At 36.7% G+C, this 22,296-nt stretch overlaps 1 protein-coding gene across 1 annotated transcript in view; it reads left to right on the forward strand.

Annotated features, from left to right (window-relative positions):
• EFL1 (elongation factor like GTPase 1) overlaps positions 1-13,053 on the forward strand; it is a 77,200-nt gene extending 64,147 nt beyond the window's left edge. The window contains exons 19-20 of the mRNA XM_075764068.1: positions 1,173-1,357; positions 12,496-13,053. Coding sequence (XP_075620183.1) covers positions 1,173-1,357; positions 12,496-12,684 — 374 coding nt within the window. The 3' untranslated portion in view covers positions 12,685-13,053. The remainder of the gene's footprint in view (positions 1-1,172; positions 1,358-12,495) is intronic.
• The last annotated feature ends 9,243 nt before the right edge of the window (positions 13,054-22,296 follow it).

Below are 22,296 nucleotides of genomic sequence, written 5' to 3' on the forward strand. Positions count from 1 at the left end.
TTAAAAAACAAAGGCAAATAAACCCACTCCAACATTTCCTCTGGTATCCCACAAAAGATTTACAGTATATACACAGGTCAATGTATGTGGCTATAGTATTTAATGATATTGTTCTGTCAAGTCAGAAGAGGTGGCCTGTATTATGAAGTAATGTATATTTCTAATTATTTCCAGCAAGAGTCATTTTTGCCCAGCTGTTTAAAAGGTAGCAATAGGCATTCATGTTTTTCAGTGCAATGTAATATAAAATCTTTGAACCTTTTAGAAATTGATATAAACTTGTTCTTCTCTACAAGGTACTTTTAAAGTTAATTTCTACATCTAATACTAACTATTCACATTTGTAAACAAAGGCATTCCTAAAACATTTTTTTTAGTGCATAGGTTTTCTTGTGGTTTTATTATCTTGATCAACACAAATGTATTTGCTAGTTTTTGTCTGTAGAATACTTAGCCCATAAGTTTACAAAAACATTTTAAAAAATTAACCTAGTGCCTACGGTAAAGTCGAACATGGGCGTTTTCACAGCTACTTTCATGATATATGCACTGTATTTCAATGGATTGAATATTAATTTGGGAAAGAAAAATAAAAATTATCCATGACTAACTTAAGGCTGAATTAATTTAAAAACTAATTGAACACATTAAACATAATAAATATGTATTATTTCAGATAAACAAGTTTTCTGTGATTAGAATAGCACTTGCAGTATCTGGGACAAGTACCATATAGGGATATGGTGATCCAAACTAACTTGTAGCTAAGATATGATTCCTGATACACAGTAATATTTCTTAGTGATGTTTCTCAAATATTTGGTTGTAAGAAGTAAAGCAAGTTAGGCACATAATCTGGCAAACTGTCTTTTAAAAAATAGCCATATGATTGTATAAAATGTACCTAGTGCAAGCATTATTTAGATCCGTACAGTAGTAATAATTTATTAAATATTACTCATATGGTTCTGCACATTGTACTGGCAGAATATGTTGTTTGTTTGAATTTAATTGGGTTCCCTTAATTGAGCCACTTACAGGGAAGAATTTTAGCCAAAGAAATTATGTATTTTACTTAATGCTGAAGTTTCCAAAATAAATATTTATGTTTTTCTCTTCATGACGTAGAATATAAATTTATTGGTAAGCTCATCAAAATTATGTCGTTGCAGGTCGTGTGTATGCTGTCTTGTCCAAAAGAGAAGGCAGAGTGTTACAAGAGGAGATGAAAGAGGGAACGGATGTGTTTATTATTAAGGCAGTCCTGCCAGTAGCAGAAAGCTTTGGTTTTGCTGATGAAATCAGGAAGAGAACTAGTGGCCTGGCCAGTCCGCAGCTGGTGTTCAGCCACTGGGAGGTAAAAATATCTATTCACTCCATCTGTTTTGGTGATCTATTTCCTGTAGATGTGGCAGACTGGGATAATAAGCGGAAAAGGTTAAGTTTTGGTCAAGACATTTGATTAATTTCTTTTTGAAATGAAGAGGGGGGAAATGTAGCTTTATATTAGTCTTATTTGCTTTTATAGATGGGCTGTTCAAAAATGTGTTTATATTTTGTTGGATGGGATGCTTTTTTATTTCAATAGAAAGTAAGTCCTTCACAAATGAAACTGATTCTTCATAAATGTGTTTTCCTGAATTTTATGTGCCTTTTTTTAATGAGTTCTCTGGTAAACCTGTTTGGGAAGTGGGGGGAAAAAAATCCATAAAATCCCCCAATAAATAGAAAATGTATCAACAAATTTAATGCATATGAAAGTTAACCTTTTAGGGGTTAGCAGACACATAGTTATTTTTGTCCTTATATATTCCAAGTCAACATACATTTTCATCCTTGAAGGCAAAGGGAATGGATTTCATTCTTTTAAAATTAACTCTGGTGACAGTAAGTGGAGGTGTCCTCAAAATCATTCCATTTGGTCATCTTTGTCACTTAAATGAAGAGGTGAAAGTGAAGGTGTAAAGGAAATATGCAAGTGGGAAAGCCGGTAAGGAGTGTCATCAGCTGAGAGTGCACTTTATTTTGTTCCTGTGATGTGGATAGTAGATATTCAAGGAGAAATATAAAAAGCTGTAAATCAGAGTTCCTTGTTCAAGACAAACAAACCTGCATCATAAGGCTTCTTGGAGCACTCCACTGAAGGAGCTGCAAATTGTTTCAAGGGCAAGAGTCAGTGGGTATAAGCTTTTCATAGTAAAATAACTAAAGTCTGGAGTTTTCTGTTTAGGTTTGTTTGTTTTTTTGTTTTTTAGTCAGGTATTCCTTTATTTGTTGTTAGGACCATAGAAACTTTTGTAAATGGATTAGAAAGTCTTTTTTGTTTGTTTTTGTTCCATCTTCTGATTTATTTTGTGACCTCCAGTGCCAGGTCTCTAAGTACAAACAACTACAGATTTTTGAGGTCAGTAATACTGTAATACTCCGTGCAGTTGCCAGCTATGATCCGTTTACCACTGTTTATCTCCAGAGTATGCTGATTTTTCACATGGTGTGGCTTCTTCTTCATTTCCTGTAGCTAAATTGTCCTAATAGGTAGTATCTATTAAATACTTCACTAGCAGTATTTATTAGTGATTTTATAACTGCCTCAGGAATTTTATGTGGATGCTAATGGAAAAGGAGGATCTCTGCAAACCAGCCAAATCATGTGCTATCAAAAGAGTTGGGAATCCTTGAAACAGTACACTTGGAAAAGTACTGCCACCTGGCAAATCTGTTGGTGGGGAGGGATAGGGATGGGGGTTTTTTTGTCACATTGAAAGTCATGCTCACATATTTTTGTGACAAAATAAGCCTTTTACTAAGCTATTAGCAATGTTGGCTCTGCAGTGATGGCAGAGGGAGTGCGTGCTACTCTCACATCATCAACAGAATTGCTAAATAAATACAATTTTCAGAATCCCTAGTGGTGATATGACAGAGAAGCCAGAAAAAATGGTTTTGTGTCTCAGATCACATGACTAATTTGTAGAGCTTTTCTCTGTTTGTTTTTTTTCCTGTGTTCTGCTAAAAACAAAACAAAACCCCCAAATAAATAAAAAATCCTATCAGGTTGCATCAGGTATTAGGCAAGACTTTGACATTGCTACATTACTGATGAATTATGATAGTATAGGTGTATACATGATAAACAACAACATTTTATTTGAATCCCAATTATTTAATGTATCATTGTGTAAGATAATATGATGTGAACTCTGTCATCTTATACTATTTTTTCCTTAGTGCTAAGAACGGAAAGGGAGCATGCTAGCTACTTGGTTTTATTTTGCATTTCCTATGTTACCAAGTGTATGGTTGCTTCTTTAATTGCATACTATCCAAACCCTTCCATGGTATTCTGAATTCATTCTGTATTACTGGTGTTTCTTCAGTGTCCTTCTAATTCTAATCTAATTAGAATTAATTTTATTAATTAATTCTAATTAGAAGGAATTCTTCTAATTCCTTCTAACGTGTTGTTGTCCCCATTTTACAGATAGTGAAATAGATGCTTTTTGGTATTTTTAAACTTTTAAACACTTAATCTTATGGAAATCACATGCATAAAGTATGTTTTAAAGAAATGTGGTTTGAATTCATTTTTTATTATTCTTAATATTTCATGGATATGACTTGTAGAATATAAACACAGGAAGGTCAATGATAGAGCCTACATTTAAATTAAGCCATTTGGTCTCTATGGAAATGAAATTACCATTTTTTTTTTTCTTCAGTTAATGAATGTATTTTGTGTAGTTCAGCCCCTGGGGCTGGAGCAATACACATATCGAGATCTGTCTTATCAAATACTCCTTTTTTTATTCATTTCTTATGTCATGCTTATACAATTTATTCCTGCCTGTAGAGGATGGCACCAAATAACCATTAATGGGAGCTTTCAGTTTGATCCTAGTTTAAACAATTTAATTTTAAATGTTTGTCAGGTATTTTCCCGTTTGATATCCCTAGATGAATGTTAAGTGTGTTGGGTTTACTTGGGCATGTTTTCTTAGATTTCAGTATAAACTTTCTTCTGAATTCTTAGTTTAAAATATTTAACTTTGGGACAATTATAATTTTTAAAAAAAAAAAAAAAATCCTTGAATTAATAATATACCTGTAATAAGTGTATGTTTTCGCCTGAGCCTGTTTCCTTTGTTCTGTCTTGATTCTTTGCAGCTGTATCTTTCACTCAGTCACGTCATTTTATCTTAATCATAAGGTTCTTTGAACAAGAAGATATTTGTGATTGCACAATGCTTAGAATAATGGAGCTCTAATCCCATTTGGGAAATCTGTGTTACAGTACAAAAATAATGCCTGTGGCTCTATTCAGATGCTGATTGAATTCTCAGCAAGTGCAGAAATTGTCCAAGACATCTACTAGTTGTAAAGTTGTGAAATGTATAGTATTCCTGTTGACTTGCATATTGTGTAATGATTGGCTATTAGACACTTTTATTCTTGGGGGGCATGGCTGAACTGTAAACACATGTTTAATTCACGTTCTTTTTCAGTATCCCTTCTAAGTAGAATAGTGTCTAGAATGTGCTTGAGGGTTCTGGAGAAAGGCAAGAGAAGGACTCCATGTAATAAGTGGTAAGAATATGAGGCATCCAGAATCTGGAAGTTTCACATTCTGAATTTTAATTCATTCCTTTCGAATTGTAAGTCATTTTACAACTCGGAATATGAGGGCTTAATATAGAAGCTGCTGGATGAGCTTGTTAGGCCTGCATTAAACACGAAGCAGACTAAGGTAATGAGAGAGACTCTAAATCTGTGAATCTATACTAGGTTTGAATTGTAACTTTACATACATCATTGTGCCAGTCACAGTTTAGGCATATAAATGAATTCTAGGAGTAACCTGGAACCTTTCAAATATGAAAAGTCCATTGTATTGGCCAGGACATCTGAAGCTAATTAAAATAGTAAATAAAAGTGATAGTGGTGTGGCTTTTATTTTCCCTCTCAATACATGTTTCTTAAGTAATAGAAACGCAACAGTAGAGCCACACATCTCCTTTTTTCTTTCCAATTCCTGAATTCTTGTTTGTAGCTACTGTCTGAAGTCAAAGCTAAAGCTCAGCTGTCACTGATTGAGACACAAACAAGGACAATGCTCTTGAGCCAAAATAAACTTTGTATTAATATATTTTTATAACCAAATATGTAAATGTACATTATTACAGTATTTATTGGAAGACGAGTTCTCATATCTGACTTCTGGTGTTTTAAGGCCTTGGCTGTCCCCTTTATATATTGTGAATGGGATCTCTGAATTATGAAATACTTTTGGATGCTTGTTTTACTTTTAGGGAATCTACACTCCTAATACATCTCTCTAGGTTAAACCTCTAATGTTTGACTGCAAGTTATTCCATATCCCTTTAAACCTCCTGTCTCTGAGAGAAAACTAAAAGTTATGAGTCTGATACTTTGTTTGATTTTTGAAGCTTTTGCAAGATGGCTATGGGTATGAAATAAATTAACTTTTCTGTTGGACTTATAACTTCCATCTCTCTCCCTTTCTCTTGTTTTTTGGGGGGTTTTTTGTGGGTTTTTTCCGCCCCAGTTGTATTTTTGCTAAACCTTGTAATTTACAATCAAGAGCTGTTGAGAGAAAATACTTCTAAGGAATGCAGAGAGAAATAAAATCAGGAGGTTTTTTTTTTTTTCAAGTTAACTATGAAGAGAGCAATCTGTTTTCATGCTTTCTTTTAAATGCCTGTATAAAACCAGATATAATAATCTTGAGAAGAAGATATATTGTGTTTATTTGTCTGATGCATAAGTTGATCTGTAGTGATGCAAAATAGCAGCCTTCTATGAAGCCAATTGTTTTTACCAAACAATTGGTAAAAAGGGAGGCTGAAAATTAGTTGTTGTTGTTTTTTTTTTTTCTTTCAAGATGTGGTATAGAGATTGGCTATTTATAGAATAGGCGAGCTGGTACACAAAGTATTTGGTACAATGTGAAAGTTTGTGTTTTAACAAAATAACTGTGACTTATTGAGAACATTTATGTGTAGGTGCTTCTGTAAACTTCTTAGCATATTGTAGATATTTCTCCTCCCACCCTCTGCTGCTTAATCTTCATCCCCAGCATGATGTTTTGTGGAAGTGTCTCAGGTGCTCAGCACTTCCCACAGTCACTCAGTACTCCTGAGCAGGACAGGAGGTGATACCTGCTTTCCCCTGTGATGGAATGGGTGCAGCAAAACGGAGAAGCTGAATCTGCAGAGAGAATGTTCTCTTCCTTTCTGAACAGGAAGCATTTGGGGCCTGTAAAGACAGGGGAATAAGATACCTGTTATGAAAGGGTTTTTCACTGAATAAAACCAGTAAAACCCAATAGTTGGTTGAACAACAGCCAAGAAAAGACACAAACTTGTAGAATCTTTCCTTGGGATTTTAAGTTTTTCCTTTCAAGGACAGGCTGAGATCCTGGCTGCTTTGAAAGGAGAATGGCAAAATTAGTAATAAGTTTTTACCTATTCTTCAGGTGTATATTGTTGAGTGAAAGTATTTTGACACTGTAGCACAGAGATCACTTATAGGTTATGGCAGCTCGCAGTCATATGCTAGCATCACGCCATTTTACCTGGGGTTAATGGAAAGCAACTGTGGATGTGGAGATTGCTTTTGAAATAGCCAAATGTCATCTTGCAACACCACTCTAGAATCTGTAATTTCTTTCACATGGAAGTAAGGAATGACTTGGAAAACTACCTGTCCGTAGCATGGTGTGTGTTAGGCAGTAGCACGCTGCCACACTGCACGTACTGCTTTCCTGGCTCTGTAGCTGCTTGGGTCAAATACAGGAATTAGCCAGTCACTTGGGTACCCCTGCATTACACTGCGTGTGATACTCAAGGAAGGGCTAGCTTACTGAGATAACGGGTCTTTCTGGATCGGAGGTCACAGGAGGAGTGTAGTCAGGAAATTAGCCTCTATCCACTTTTGAGATTGTCATCTCCTTCCTGTCCCTGTTCCACATCCCAGAAGTGTACAACACACTTTTTAGAGCCCACCCCAGTCCACCTGACCTCATTCTTACTGGTGTTCTCTGTTCTGGAAGCACACGGCCAGTATCCAAAGGAGTCTTGCCACCATTTAGTTATGCTCAACGCAGAAGCACTTTTACAGCATTACCCAGAATATTACAGAAAACCCAGCAGATAACAGTTTTTCAAGGTCACATTTCACATAAACCTCTACGAAGTTCTGTCATTTTTCCTGAAAAGTAGAGGTAATTTCCATTTGACAGGGTGGCTTTGGACATCTAAGACATGCATATCAGCTGTACCCTTTTACTTGCATAGTCTATGTCATTACTAAGTGATGGACACCATTTGAACTGTGAATGTTCTTCAGGTATCTTTCTAGCATCAGTTTTTCTAAGGCAGAAAGGATTCTAATACACTGAAGCCTGTATCATCTTTGAAATTGTGCATAATAGTTCTTTTGAATTTTTTGTTTTTTAAAAACAACTTCTGGCATAATGTTTTTCCTGGCATGCTAAGGGCTGCTTGTGGTAGTGCCCAATCACACTGAATTTAGCGGTTCGTGGGTTTTCTTATTAAGCAATTCACAAAGGCCATAATGTTGCTTGCTGGTCTTAAAATCTTCATCAGACAGTGTAAGACTGCTCTTTCTATTCATGGTCCAACTAAAGCATTTTCCACACTGATGATATTTGGCTGAAAAGAAATTTTCTGTCCTGGCAGTAAGGACCAGTAGGGGAAATGCTACTAGGAACATGGCTGTGTTCCCGGATCTGCCTGACCTTTTGGATGAACTAGGCAGATCCCTTCTGTTTGCTTTTGATGCTTCTCTCAACCTTGTTTTGCATAATTAGGCTGCCTTAGGCAGAGACTGTTTCATACCATCATTTTGTGAAATACACTAGACAATGGGACCCAGATCACTGTTGGAGCCATCTGGGTGCCACTGAGATGCAAATAATAAATCATCGTCAAATTAAGGCTTAAAATTCCAAGTCTGTTTGAATTGGAAGTGATCTGTTCTTACTCAAATATTATTGAAAAGTTTGATTAGCTTACATAATCATTTGCAGAATTTAGTGTACACTGTATTGTCTTTCAGTATTAACTCTTGTACTCTTGTAGTATTTGTATTTTTATGGATTAATTATTACAGGTGTTCAGATTATGTCTCTGATAAAGATACAGGCATTTATTGTTTGAATAATTAATGTGTAGGTTGTTAGGCTAAAAGAAAATGACAGCTGTTTTGCCTATGCTACTCTGCATGCTGTTACTAAACAAGTCATATGAGACTTCGTTGTTTGGGTGTGTTGGTTTGAATAGTTGTGATATTTAATGAAACATCTTGCTTTAGAATGATTTCTTTTTCTCAAGATTGCCCTTGCACTCACAGTATTTGAAGTAATCTATTCACTTCTTTTGAAATACCTAATCCCAGCTGACTTCATTATGAACAGTGTTTTATTTATACCTAGAGTGGGCTCCTAGTTCTGCAGTGAGCTGTGGACCTCACTCTTCAGTGTGTATTTGACTGGGTTTTTTCTTTGCTTTTAAGTATAATGGAATTCTAGTGATTTGCTTATAGTCATACTTTAAGCAAATTATATCACCCAGGACTTTCATAAAGTAGATCAATGAAGATATTGTTAAGCAATACTATTAAGGAACATTTTCATCGCTAAGAATTGCATTTGCAAGAACAGATTCAAGAATTGTATCAGCTGCTGTGCGCTAATTCGTTTTACTCTATTGTATTTTATATGGCTGCATTTAGACAAAATACTTGTTCTGCAATAGAGTAAATGCTAGTCCACAAGCCACTACACAACCTTGATTCACTTTTAAAAAGAAATGGTTTTCAGCAGAGCCTTGCAGATGTAGTGTAGAAATAATTGGTTTTGTTAACTAGGAAGCAGTAGCTGTCTTGCTGCTTTGTTGTGCACACTTTGGAGGAGTAATCATGTGTGTGTTCTCGGCTGTTTGCAGTTAAGGCTGCTGTTGTCCCCATCAGATTATTCTGGTGTTGAATAATAAATAAGCATAGTACAGTGGCTAGTTTATGCTGTTATGAAGAAAAATTTCCAAGTCCTAGCAAAAGTTCCTGAAGAAAAGATATGTTGAATTTTCTAGTTAACAAATTACACACAGTATGGTGATATTTTAAAAGAGACTTTACCCTAATGCTAACAATACCATCACGTCATTCATTTTACAGTGTCTTTCTCCTAATACTGGTTCCTCTTGATATCTTTTGTCTGTTATACTTGGGGTATAAACAATTTGGCTGTGATAATTTTCTTGTCACCCCTGCTCCGTGTTTCCCAGACACACATGGCACACAGGCAGAATGAGAGAAAGGCAGACTAAAGACCTTTGATAGGTTAACTGAATTTGTTGAGTCGCTTGAAGGTTTTTCAGCTGTGAAAGGCATATTATTTTGAATTTCCAGTTCTGTTTTAATTGAGTTTTTTGTTTACAAGTGTAACTTTTTGAAAAAGTGCAGTTAAGATGCTGTCACGTTTCTCTTTTTAAAATGAATCTTAGGCTGTATGTTTTAGTTTTGTACTGAAAAATTAGTATGTGAAACATTGAAATAATTTTAAATGAAAAGTGACATGCAACACAGAATAAATAACATTTGTGGGTATCTTTTTTGCTTTGATTCTGTGGATCTTCCAGGATCCACAGTAAACGCCCTCTGTTAAATGGCTACATCATCTTTGAGAAGGATTGGTCCACTTAAAATCTAATTAATCATTTAGGACTTTATCCAGACAAAAACTCAATTTCTGTCACAGATTCCAGAGTCATCCCTATGCAGTTCCCATGAATACAAACAATAGCTCAGGGGCTAAAAAGCTTCTCAGCTCTGATTCCAGGAAACCCAGACTCACCATTCTGACAGCTACTATTGTAAGCAAATTGATGACAATGCTTTTGGAGCATTATACGTAAACGTTTTTTTCCTTTTGCTTGCTTGCACTGTATTAACAGAGTGTGGGGAATGATGAATGCCACCTGCTCTGTGCATTTGCTTTGATTCTTTAATATGGTGTGAATAGAAGATACAGTCTAGTCTATGCCCTCATCTTTACTTACAGAACTTTTTTAAAAGAAAACTTCCTACTCTTTTTGTGTCGCTGTGTCAGTGACACCTCTATGTAGTTATGTTACGGTAACGTTAACATGGCTATTTGCTGACTTCTTAAAGGGCGATGCACAGCGGATGCCCCAGGTCCCAGCTGACTCCGTAGATCTGGCTCTTTCTCATTACTTACTGTGGTGTGGTAATACAAATAGCATGTTCTAATTAATCTAATCTTTTACAATGTGTCTGCACTGCTAGGCATGATCCTGTAACAGAAATTTTCAGATGCCACCATAACTCGCTCTCGAAGCAATATGTAGTGCCCGAATTGTTTGAGGTTGAGAAGCAAAGCTAGCTCCTGAGGTGACTTTTGAAACCTAGTTTATGTCTCTTTGCAGTTTCGCTCTGCATCATGTAGCAGTACAAGGTTCGCTCAGGATTCTGTAGCCCCGTGCTGCAATAAGTTTGCAAGTTTACTCTTGCTGCCTACTAAATGCTACATAGTACATACTACATACATTTGAGCCTTCTGTTATGTCAACTTCCCTGAGAACTAGAGATATCTCTTGAAGGCATAAAGAATTATCAGTGTAAGAGGTATCCAGTGCAAAACTTTAGTTGATATTAGTAGAAGTCGTCTTTCATATATTATTGAAAGAGCCAGTCAGTCAAACCTGCGAATTTTCTTAAGCATCCATCACTCTGTATCCAAATATTTACAGGTAGATTAAATCTGTAAGTTCAATTTTGTATACTTTTGGACTCCTCTGTATTCATTCCACTGCTTCACTGTCGCTCTCTGAGGATGACCTCTGGGTGTTAGATTTCTTGCTAATGTAAAAAAACCTTCATCAAAGGAGATAGTAACAGCCTTTTAAGTTACCATAGTTTGTAGCTGTATAACCTTCCTCAGCAGTGCAGTCTGGAGCAAATCCATTGAGCATGAATCACCTTTTCTTATTTATGTGTTCTGAGACTTTTTGTTCAGCTCTTTAGACAGAGCATGAATGGGGAAGTCCCTGGTGTTTTTCCATCATTAGCATGTTCAGTATGAACATCACTACAGCTTCATCACGTCAACTTGCACTTTTTGCCCAAAAGTTGGAAAAACCCCAGTAGTCTTCACTGCCCCTTTTCTTTATTTCTAATGCATAAAATAATGATAAAACTTTCAAGTGGGCACCATTCATTTTTTTAATTGACGTAAGCTGTCAAGGAATCCCCTTTAAATTTTTAGGCACTGGTTGTAAGGCCCTGTACAAGACATCAGAATGGGTATGACTTGGGCAGATTCTTCTGTGGTTAGACAGTCCTTACTTTTTTGTTAATAATAAATGTAGAAACATTTGGAAAGCTAAGTTTCATACTGTTTATTTCTGAGCTCTGCTTGCTTTTGGTTTTCAGCCAGCCAACCCTATGCATAGTCGTTTCCCACCTAAATCATTGAGATTTGATGTTACTTTCAGCAGGAGTAATATTCCATTAATTTACCAGGACTATGTATATACTTAACTGTAACAAAGTAGAACTATTTTTGTTGGTTTAGGGGCTTAACATACTGTTTTGCAGGTTTTAACCTACAGTGTTGCCTAATACAAAATAACTCTGCCGTAGTTATTTTCCTAACTCCCCATAAAGTGTAATTTGTGTGACTGTTAGGTGTTATTTAAGATGAGGTATTAAATTAGGATTAAATATGTAACTGAAGCTTTGAGAAATTTTGCTTAGTTTGAAATATCATATGGCAATTAAAAGTATCTGTCAGAAGAAAAAGTTTATAACACTAGAAAAGATAACTACATCTTTGGCATACTGTCTATGGTAGTCTGAGAAGTGTGGGATATATAGGATGAACTGGGGATAAAGACACATCCAGTTATTCTCTGATCACGTTAGATCTGAAATCTCTTCTAGAGGAGGCCCCCTGAGATATTAAGCTTCAAGAACAGCTCAACTAAATATGTTAGCACCAGAAACAATGGTTTTTAAGCCATCTGTCCAACTCAGAGGGATTGAAGAACATAGGGGACAGAAATGAGCAGAAACCTTCAGTTCTTCTAAATTCTGATAAAATCATAGTGAGATAATGTTCTAAATAAGGAATTCCTTCTTGAAAACTGACAATTTTCTGGATGTTATTTGGCATTGTTTGCTGACTGGCAATTAAATTTGCTTTAAAAAAAAAATTTGTATGCAGATAAATGCAACTGAATTTGAAAAGCTGTTGTGGGCTTCTTATGGCAAATGCTACATAGTGTATCTTAGCTCTTGTTTTCTGCTTAAATAACTAATTGCACACTTCCCAGAAAATTCTATCTGCTCTACTTTCATACTGCTGTACTTCAGAGATTGATTATCTGAAATGTACTAATCAACCTTTGTACTACTTTTTTGTTTTTCTTTTTATAGATCATTTCAAGTGACCCATTCTGGGTGCCAACCACTGAGGAAGAATATTTGCACTTTGGGGAAAAGGCAGACTCAGAGAACCAGGCCCGCAAGTACATGAATGCAGTAAGAAAGCGAAAGGGACTTTATGTAGAAGAAAAAATTGTGGAGCATGCTGAAAAGCAAAGAACTCTCAGTAGAAATAAGTAGCTGTGTCTGCTTCCTTTCTCTCCTGACTCAGCTAAGTGCAGGTGGATTATTTTCTATGCAGCAGATTCAAAATTTCATCTGGACTTTGTTCTTTGACACCACTTTTCTTACATGCCATAATGTCTGTGGCTTATGTTTTAATAAACTTAAGCCTTTCCAACTTTTATATAGAGAAAATAGTTTATTTAAATAAAATATAGGCATATTCATTGCAATTGGTCTCAATTTTTAAAAGTTATTGCCCTATTGAACTTTCTGTCACAGGATTAGGGACTCCTAATTTAATTTGTTTCTTTCTGATTTATCAGATGTAATTACAGTTAGAGCTGGTTAGCTAGTTTGTTGCAAATAAACTATGCACTGAATTTAGTTCCTTAATGTTTTTGACTCTGTTTTTTAAATTTATTTTAATTTGTGTAATGTATTTGTTACTCACCAGTACTTTCCATAGTTACCTATATGCATATAAGCCTGTTAGGAGTTTTTAAACTATTTGTTTTACTCTGTTCCTCATGTAAGCCATCATCTAATGTATCTTCTTTAAATCAGAGGGCAAAAATAGCACGTGTGGAAGACTGAGCACTGCAAACCAAGCAAGATTTGTCTTTTGCCCTCCTTGGAACACATCTTACTAAAAAGTTCATATCATTATCCTAAGGTGGGAGCTGTCATCTCTGAACTAGGCACACAGCTACTTCTGCCAGTCCTGTGTGGGTGTTCACAGTCTCTTGCAGAAATTTCTACCTATTCAGCCCATTGTCTTGAATTCAGTGAAGGGAGACACTTGCAAAAATATATAAAATGTCCTGCTGTTTGCAGGTGTCTGGGATACAGAAGGCTCCAAAATGATTCAGACGAAGACTAACGGGAAAAAAGTCCTTAGAGGGCATGAGTTTTAGTTAAGAGAAATGGAAACCTTGGATAGAAGAGGAGATGCATGATGCAGGAATTATCTTCTCATTTGACTGCTTAGGTTTGTAAAAGGACAAGAATTCTAGAAGGTTAAGACTGAATAAATAGGTGTCCTTGAAGAATTTCTGATGTTTAGTTAAATGAATGGGAAATAAGTCCTTAAATCTTGTGCCAACTGACGTTTTGCTACCTCATGTCTTTGCTAATTGCAAAGAGTTCTAAGTAACCGTGCAAACAGGTTGTCTTTTTCTGTCCTGAATATAACCATTTCTTTAATTTGTGATTGCCTTGTACTCCCTTAGCAGCTACTTGGTCTTTCTGAATAAATGTTCTCTGTGTGTCAATTATTGCAGCAGCAGAAGTTACTCCTATCAGTTTTGCTGCTTACGGGAAAGAAAACTGTTACTTGTTTCACAAGTAGAATGATTTTGAATGCTTAACTTTTATTTTAAGTAGCAACCTTTTCTTTTCCAGCTTGTTTGCTTTCATTATGGAAATGTTTCCTTTTAAGATTGTATTTATCAATTATTTAAGCAAATGAAATATTTGTCTTGCTTAGAAGGTTGTTCCATAAATTGCTGTTGTTTTGCAAGGAGTGTCTGCACAGCAGCCCTATTAGAGCTTGTACAAACATACTTAGGTAGCTTAGACACTGCCAGCTGATATAGCCATGGAAGGCATGATAGCTTACTGCAGCATCTCAAGCGGCATAAAGATGATAATTCAGGAGGTTGCAACACTATTATTTGTAAAGAGCAAAACCACTAACTAGCAGAAGAAAATGAAACCAAGAAGTGCTAGCAGCAATATTTGAAATCTGTTTTCTTTAGTAACAGCTACTAGTGGGAAGAGAGTCTGATTGCTTATGTGCCATAAATCTCCAAGCATTTTTCTCTGGATTATTCAAAAAGTAACTTGATGTAGCTGTTTTTCCCCAGCTTTGTTACGCATACATAACAATATGACATAATTTTGGAACATCTCTGCAGAGCGGGATAAATAAATTGCTGATGTAGCAAGCCATGGAAAGATTTGAGAGCTAGCCATTATATAATTTCATTTTCCATTACCAGCTTTATTGCTAAATATAATGCGTATTTAAAATAAGCATACACAGCTTTTAAAATATTTTATATGTGTAAATGTTCAGTACACTTTTAACTTTCTAAAAACTACGCACTCAGTTGATGTGATTTGGCTCTACTGGCTTTAGTAGAATCAAGGCTCCTTACAACTGATAATGTATAAAAACAACAGACAGCTTCTGTGTGGCAATATTTCTTAGAGAATGATAACTATTTACTGGGAAAACCACATGATAATCCAAATGATTCTACTTTGTAGAAAGAAAAAAAAAAAACCCAAAAATATGGATGAGATTTCCCCAGAGAAGAATAAAGACCAAGCGAGCCCTTTTCTCTTGTCACACTTCTTTTATCTTCTTGCTTTAAACATCTTTCATTTTGTCAAGCACTAGTAATCTTAGGTGATTCAACTTCACCCCTCCCCCCCCTTTTTTTCTTTCTTTCAACAAACTTCACTTAAATTTTAAAGCAGGAGTCCAAAAGAGAATGCAATCTGTGGGGTGTTTCTTTCCTGCCCCTCTTTACATGTTAGTTTAAGACTTCAGCTGCAGCCTCAATGTTACAATTGATGAGGAGAGAGGCACCAGAGAAGCACAATATTTCTGTACCAAAAACATGTAGTTCCCCTACTAACCTTAGGAACTAACTCTTCTTGTTTGAGACACTAATATCTGGAAGTTTGTTCTGCAGGAAATAGAGCGTGTCACTCCTTCATAAAGTCAGCTGCTGTGCTAACAAGAGGAGAGAAACATGCAACCTGTGAACTGTGCACTGCACTGCTGATGAAAGATTATTTAGAACATGGTAGAGTAGATTTGGCTGTAAGTGATTTTGGAATGTTTTATTAGATTGAATACCTACTTTTACAGCAGAGCAGTCCTGGCAAAATTCTTGGGCTCCAAATGGCCGTGCACGGTAGAACCCTCTGCTTTTCTGTGCATGGTATTGGGTCATGTATATATGGAGAAAGCCGTAAAAAGTTTATAGGAGGGTTGTGAGCAGCACAGTTCAAGTACCTTGCAATCTTCTTGAGTAGTCCTTCCAATAGTGTAAGAGGGGAGAGGTAGGTTAAGTCAAGCTATACAATAGATGACAAATAAACAACAAGATTCCTCTCATGAAAAGCTGTGGGCAGGAAGATTCTCTAATGCTACTTGAGGAATCTTTAGTTAGGTTAAAAGGAAACCTTAACCTAATGAGTTTGGTACAGGTAGGCCTGGCATATTGCCATGCCTGAGAAAATTACGGTTTTGTGCGTGCAAGGAGCCACTTGTTTGTGCAACCACCTGAGATCTACGAGGACAAAGAAAACCTCAGCTTTTGCTAAGTGCTTGCTTATTCTTTGTTTCCACAGACTGGGTGAGAGGAATAAGTGTCTCCGGTATAAACGAGAAACTGGACATCAGTTTCTTTCTCGTACTTTACACAGGAGGTAAATACACTGTACTTGGCAGTTCTGGCAGTGAAACAGCACTCTTGATTAGAGAGGTGTTCCTCAAATATATCCATCTGAAACTTTTTTCATTTATAAACCTAGTGCTGGATAAGTACGACTTACAGATGAGAGAACCTGAAGAATAGAAGCTTGCAGGTCTGCCTAAAACCTTCCACAGTGTGACTTGGCAGCAGAACTTGAACTGGCAATTCAGGTGACTTTTCTCCTGGCCCTGGTCATGTCAGCCTAAATTCTTTGGGCAAGGCATCTAAAGGTTTTGCTGCTTCTATTAGGGTTTCTCCTTTCTAACTTTAGTTTGGTTCAAAATGCTGTGTAGACTTTTCTGTGCTTCTGCGTAGTTTCCTTTGGAAGCAGAAATAGAAGAGCATGTGGAGGAGAGGATGTGAATGAGCTGGATTATTTTGTCAGCAACGTTTTTTTCAATGCTTGCTTTGAATTCTCACATAGTTTCTGATTCATTTTCATTCTTGTTCCTACCAGACTGCCTGTGAAGACTCAACAGTTGAAACTAGGCAAGAAAGTGTAGTTTTCTTTGTTCCATCATGTATAGGGTAAGGACAGTCAAGAAAATAGTGGTAAGGTCTTTTTAGTACCTGTTGTAATGTTGACACATAGTCCTTTGGTATTCATAAATGTTTTTAAATCCTTCCTTGGAGGGTGTTAAATGCTAATAATGTTTTTTTTTTTACTACATACTACTAGATCACCACTTACAGGATGCTTATAAGAAATTTCCGTCAACTGACATTACTTCTGGTGTTTAAAATCCATGGAAGTGAAACCAATTCTGAAACATGATTTTTAAAGATCAAATATTACATAAAATTTCCAAGTAGTAAATGTTCTCTTAACATTGTAATTTGAGGTGTTTTGCATTGTTATTATTTTGACTATAGCTAAGCTTTTCTAAAAGCCTTTTCATTAAATTGGTGTATAGTACAGGTTATCATTGACAGGAAAAGTGACCTGAAACAAATGTTTTAAGCTAAGATGTGTTTTAAAAGGCATGAATGTACCAAAGCTTTCAATTTCAGAATATTTTCTTCCTGTATCCCCCCCCAACAGATACAAATCTTATTAGAATATGCAGAAGGCCAAGTAAATGCACATTCTTGTCTGAAACAGCTTTTTTTATTTTTAATTGTTATTTTTTGAACATCAAGCTTACAGTTGAACTCTTTAGATTCACTTATGACATCTCAGCTGTGACTGAGGGGTATAAGACACAAACATCCACGTTGGTAGTGTTGCCAGACACAAGGTGTTTTTAAGAAAAGCTGATGCCATTTCCACAGCCACAACTCAGGCTTCTGGGAATTTTCTGCAGAGTGGGATCCAATGAAGTTGAGGAAAGGTTGGGAGAATGTGGAGTAGAATCTCTTATTTTAAAACATGCATAGATATATCTGTAAAATGATAAAAAGAGTGTATGATTCTTATTGTGCTATTCTTCACCTGTTTGCAGTTTTACTCCTCAAATTTGCGGTATCTGCGATTTGCTTCAGTAAAGCCCTGAGACGGAAAATACTTAAGAGTGTTAGCGTGAGATGTCTGTGTAGGCCTCACTGATTTTACTGGTGCTTAGACAGATAATTTACATCCAAGATAAAATATTTACATGTAAATACCATTTTGATTTAGCAGTATTTCTGAATTTTGGTCTCCTATCTAATTGAGGTGGCTCAGTCATATCCTCTATTGTGAGTTTGTGCTTTTTAACTTGTTTTGTGCTAGTTTGGATCTACCAGAAAGTAGATAAGATTAAAAAAATTAAATAATAAAAATTAATAATGATTTTTATAGTTTCTGTTAATAAACTGAGCTGAAAAATTTAGGGGGCATTCGTCTTTTACAGCTGTTTCATTCTGTGATTATAAAACTCCTGCAAACCATGACTAACAATAGGAAAAAATAGATACCATGAAGTAGTGTGGTTTGGGCTGTTTGGCAGAGACTTTTCTGTTTCAACAGATGCTGTTTTCCTGCTGGAGCTTTATTTATTTATTTACTGTTAATTTATCCTTCCTCTCCCTCTACTCATTCCTCCTTCATTTCCTGTTTTACCAAGGATTCAACTCCATAACCCCTCCACTGATTTTTTAGAGGAATATTTTTATTATCAACTTATTTACTTCTTTTTACTGAAACTGCTTATCTTTGTAAAGACTTGCTGATTCTGGAATTTGAACAAAAAAAAAAAAAAGGGAGCAAAATTCAGTAGTGTTTTCCTGTTAGCATTTTTGATGGCCGTATAAAAGGCTTGTCCTTCACCCATACAAAAGTGGCATGTCTCACTGTTCTCCAGTGAGATAGCTAGATGCATTTTTTTCCCCAAGAAAAGCTACTGGTGTAAAAGGTTAACAATACATAATAATCTGCACAGGCAGGAAAAATAAAACTTTTGTGGAAAGAATCTGTAGCCTTTTTAAACCCTGCATTTCCTACATGCTCACAGGCACATTTGCTATCCCCTGAGAGGGAGGGGAATTCAGTAATGTTATGCTACTTTTTTGTGAAGTGGCCACAAAGCACAGCTAAAATATGCATCTTCTCAAGTGGAATTACAAATGGGAGGCAGATTGATCATCATCACCAATTCAGTGCTGGCTTTTTCCCATCTGTGGAGAGCTCTTTCCAGAATTTTTCATATGGTTCTTTTACACTGTAATAAATTAAGTCAGGTAATGAATAAATCACTCTTGTTTCATTGCTTTCTGAATTATTTATGCCAGTGTAAACGGCTACCCTGGAATATTCTGTCATTTGTTTTGCTGTAGCAAAGGCCTCAGACTTAGAGACAGGTCTTAGGAAACTTTAGTGATGGTTTTATGACAATTATGTGTATCATCGTCCCCTCCGCCATATTCTCCTGAAAACAGTAATTCTGGATTATAACTTGGTTAAAAAAGAAGGAAAAGCCCACAATCTTAATGTAAAAAGGCGGCTGTGGAGTAAGCACCAAACCTTTTAGAAGGAGTTAGTACAAAATGATCTCTGGCCTTTTAACTTGAGGTGCCCTATGAAAGCATTTTGTAGTGATGATTTCATAGCATGTGAACAAGGGAACATTTGGCTGTCTTGTAGGATTCAAGAAAATGGTTTGGAGTAGCCCCCATGCAATGCAAGCCTAAATGCTGTCTGTAGTGGAGCTGTAAGAAGGTTGATCGTGATGAAGAGGCAGATTAAATCATGTTTTAAGAGGACTTAACAAAGTCCATGGCAGCTTCAGGCGTTGCACTCCTCTGCCACATCTGGAGGCAGTATAACTTTTTGGCTAGACTTACTGCCTGCGTACTCTGAGATTTTACTCCTACTTTGTTCAAAGGGGAGGATGCAAAGTCAAGGTCAGTGATGTAGGCGTAGGGACTGAGATGACCAAAAAACCCTCAAAAATTTTCACAGCAGGAGTGATACAACCATTAAGCTGTGGTTTCTGGTTGCCTCTAATAGATGTATTTCACCATAAGTCAGTTTGTTTGTTTTTCTATTGCTCCTTTAAATGATGATTTTATAACAATCAGCCTAACTCCAAAGGCTGATTTATTTGCTCAGTGATACAGACATATCCAGAGCTAACTGGTGCTGAAATACAGTAGCAGGCATGCAATGGAGCATACCTGCAGCTAATTGTTTTCTGTCTTTCATCTCTTGTCACAATAGCATTTACCTTTAGGAGGTCAAGAGAATGGCTCTTTAGAAGGAAAAAGCTGGCATTGCTCCGTGGAGTGACTGACAGAAGGAGCTGTGTAAGTGGCAGCTGAAGCTGCACTTCCCCTGGAGACTAAGCACAGTATGTTCATGACAAGTGCTGCTATCACTGGTGTGGGGATTGAAAGCTGATCTTATTTATGAATCCATGTCTTCTCCTTGTAATGTTGCTGTCATGCAGTATGAACAGCTTAGGAAGGTTATTTTAAATTAACCTTCCTGTGTTAAAACAATGTCTAGTCTGTTCCTATCACATCCAACATTGTAAGCATCAAGGCCAGTGAGTAATTTGACTGCAGCTGGTGTGAAAGAGAAAGGCTGGAGAAGAAATGTAAAAATGCTGTGGAAAAAAGTAACATCACACTTGTATGGATGCCTTTATAGTAACTGTTTTAATTGCATGATGAGATTGCTTTGTTGCTCTGGAAGTGTTCAATAATAGATAGTGTGCAAGCATGCCGTATGAAAGATATGCTGCCTTGACAGGCAGAATACAGTTACTAGTCAGAGCATGCCTTCTGTATAGCCTTGACTCTGGGAAGGAAAGCATGACGAAACAAGCCTCTGTAGCTTGTTTGTCTCTCCCTCGCTGTCCTGTAGGTTTCATAGAAACCCCTTGGCTGTGGCAGGCTCATCATTTCAGGGAGCGTGGTGGATGGGAGCTGTACATTCCCAGCAACAGCAGTTCCCTGGGTACCAGTTTACTGACTGTATAGAAAGCAGCTCTAAATAACCTTTGTAATCCCTTTCCTCCAGGGTCCAGCAGTGAATCACGGCTTCTGTTGACTCTTGCTCCTGGAACAGGTGGAGCCTGAAGAACAGTGCAGTAACTGTCCTGCTTTCTGATACCTATCACTTGTGTTTGGGCTTATCAACATGATTCTTCCAAGCCAAAGAGAAGATGCTAAAACTGTGATTGACAAAGGAAAATGCCTAACTGTGTAGACAAGAGTTGGTGGCTGACAAGCTGGGCTCTGGTTTTGCTCTAGAATTTGCAGGTAACATGCTTCTCTGGCCAAAAAGAATGGAACTATGTATTTTGTCACACTGACTAAAAAAAAAAAGGCAAATGGCCGCATCTTCTTAACATGTCCGTAAGGTGAAGTAACTTTAAGGTTCCCTTGATTTTGTTGTATAAACAGTTTTAGTATTTATATTAGCAGTTTGGAGTTGAGGAATGTCATTGTCATATGATGGATGATTCACTCTTAGACAATCAAAAGAGACAAGTTCCCCAGTCCATACTATTGGCTGTGTTAACCTGGAGAGTGTATGTCCTGTGAGCAGGCAGCCGAAGGAAAACAGAGGCCAAAAGAGTTGAAATTGGAGATTAGCTTTAACCTCAGTTGGAAGGAACAAAGGAGCTGTTCAGTGAAGAAAGTCAGTGAGCAGTATGAAAATCGTACCTACTTCACCAGACAGTTCAGTGCGGCCGTGTGACTGGCGTGACATTGCATTGGTGTGGCAAATCGAGTCCCTTGTGGTGCCTCCTTGGAGGATATGCACTTCTTTTGCACCTTATTACATGGAAGTGTGGTATGTACTGCAGCCTAGCCTTCAGTTTTTAGTACATATAGATGGAGAGTTAGGACCAGAATCTCATTTTGGGTAATTCATTGTGGTTTATGGGACTTCGGGTGAGTCCTGTTTGATTTCTCCCAGATGAGGATCTGGTTTTTGTGCCACTTTCATTTTGTTCTTGACTTACGAAGTGCCAGATATCTTGTGATAAAGCTAGCTGAGCCTTTTTTCTTCATAGGTTTATTACTGGAGAGCAGAAATATGTCTGCAGACTTGTGAGCACTCCTATAAATAGCAAGCTACTGTGCATAAGGAGACTGTTACTGTTGCCAACTCCATGTTTTTGTGACAAATCTTGTGATACTTTGTTTTTCCTAAAAACCTCAGGTCTTGTATTTCATCAGAATCTCTGTTTTCATTAAAAAAAAAAAAAGTTTCCAGCTTGATGTTGGCATCAAATTAGAGAAAAACATGAAAATGTTTGCAGCTTCACCATGATGGCAGAAAAACCAAATGCATATGAGAACCCCCAAATATAGTATTTTACTTTAAAAGCAACAAACAAAAAATCCCAAACCGCCGAGTAAATGAAAGACCTGTGGTTTTGAAGGACAGACTCTTAATGTCTGTGTTGTGGTCTTTTACAGTAACTGAAAAAGTGACTTTTGTAATACTTTATATAAAGTAGTGGGTTTTTTTAATTGCAGATAAGCTTCTTGCAAAATCCTTATTTAAAAAGAAAAGATGTTGAATCCTTTGGAAACATTGGTCACTTTATAAAACAAAGAGCTGCTAATAGTCCCTGAACAGATGCCTTTTTCTCTAGATTTAATTCCTGATCTGAGTCTGCATGATCCAAAGCAGAAGGGCTGGAGGCTGACAGTAAATCTGCTAAAATATCAAGCTGTTTTGGGGGAAAATGCTAGTCTT

The sequence above is a fragment of the Balearica regulorum genome, chromosome 12 (genome assembly GCF_011004875.1).
Source record: "Balearica regulorum gibbericeps isolate bBalReg1 chromosome 12, bBalReg1.pri, whole genome shotgun sequence".
Taxonomy (NCBI): Eukaryota; Metazoa; Chordata; class Aves; order Gruiformes; family Gruidae; genus Balearica; species Balearica regulorum.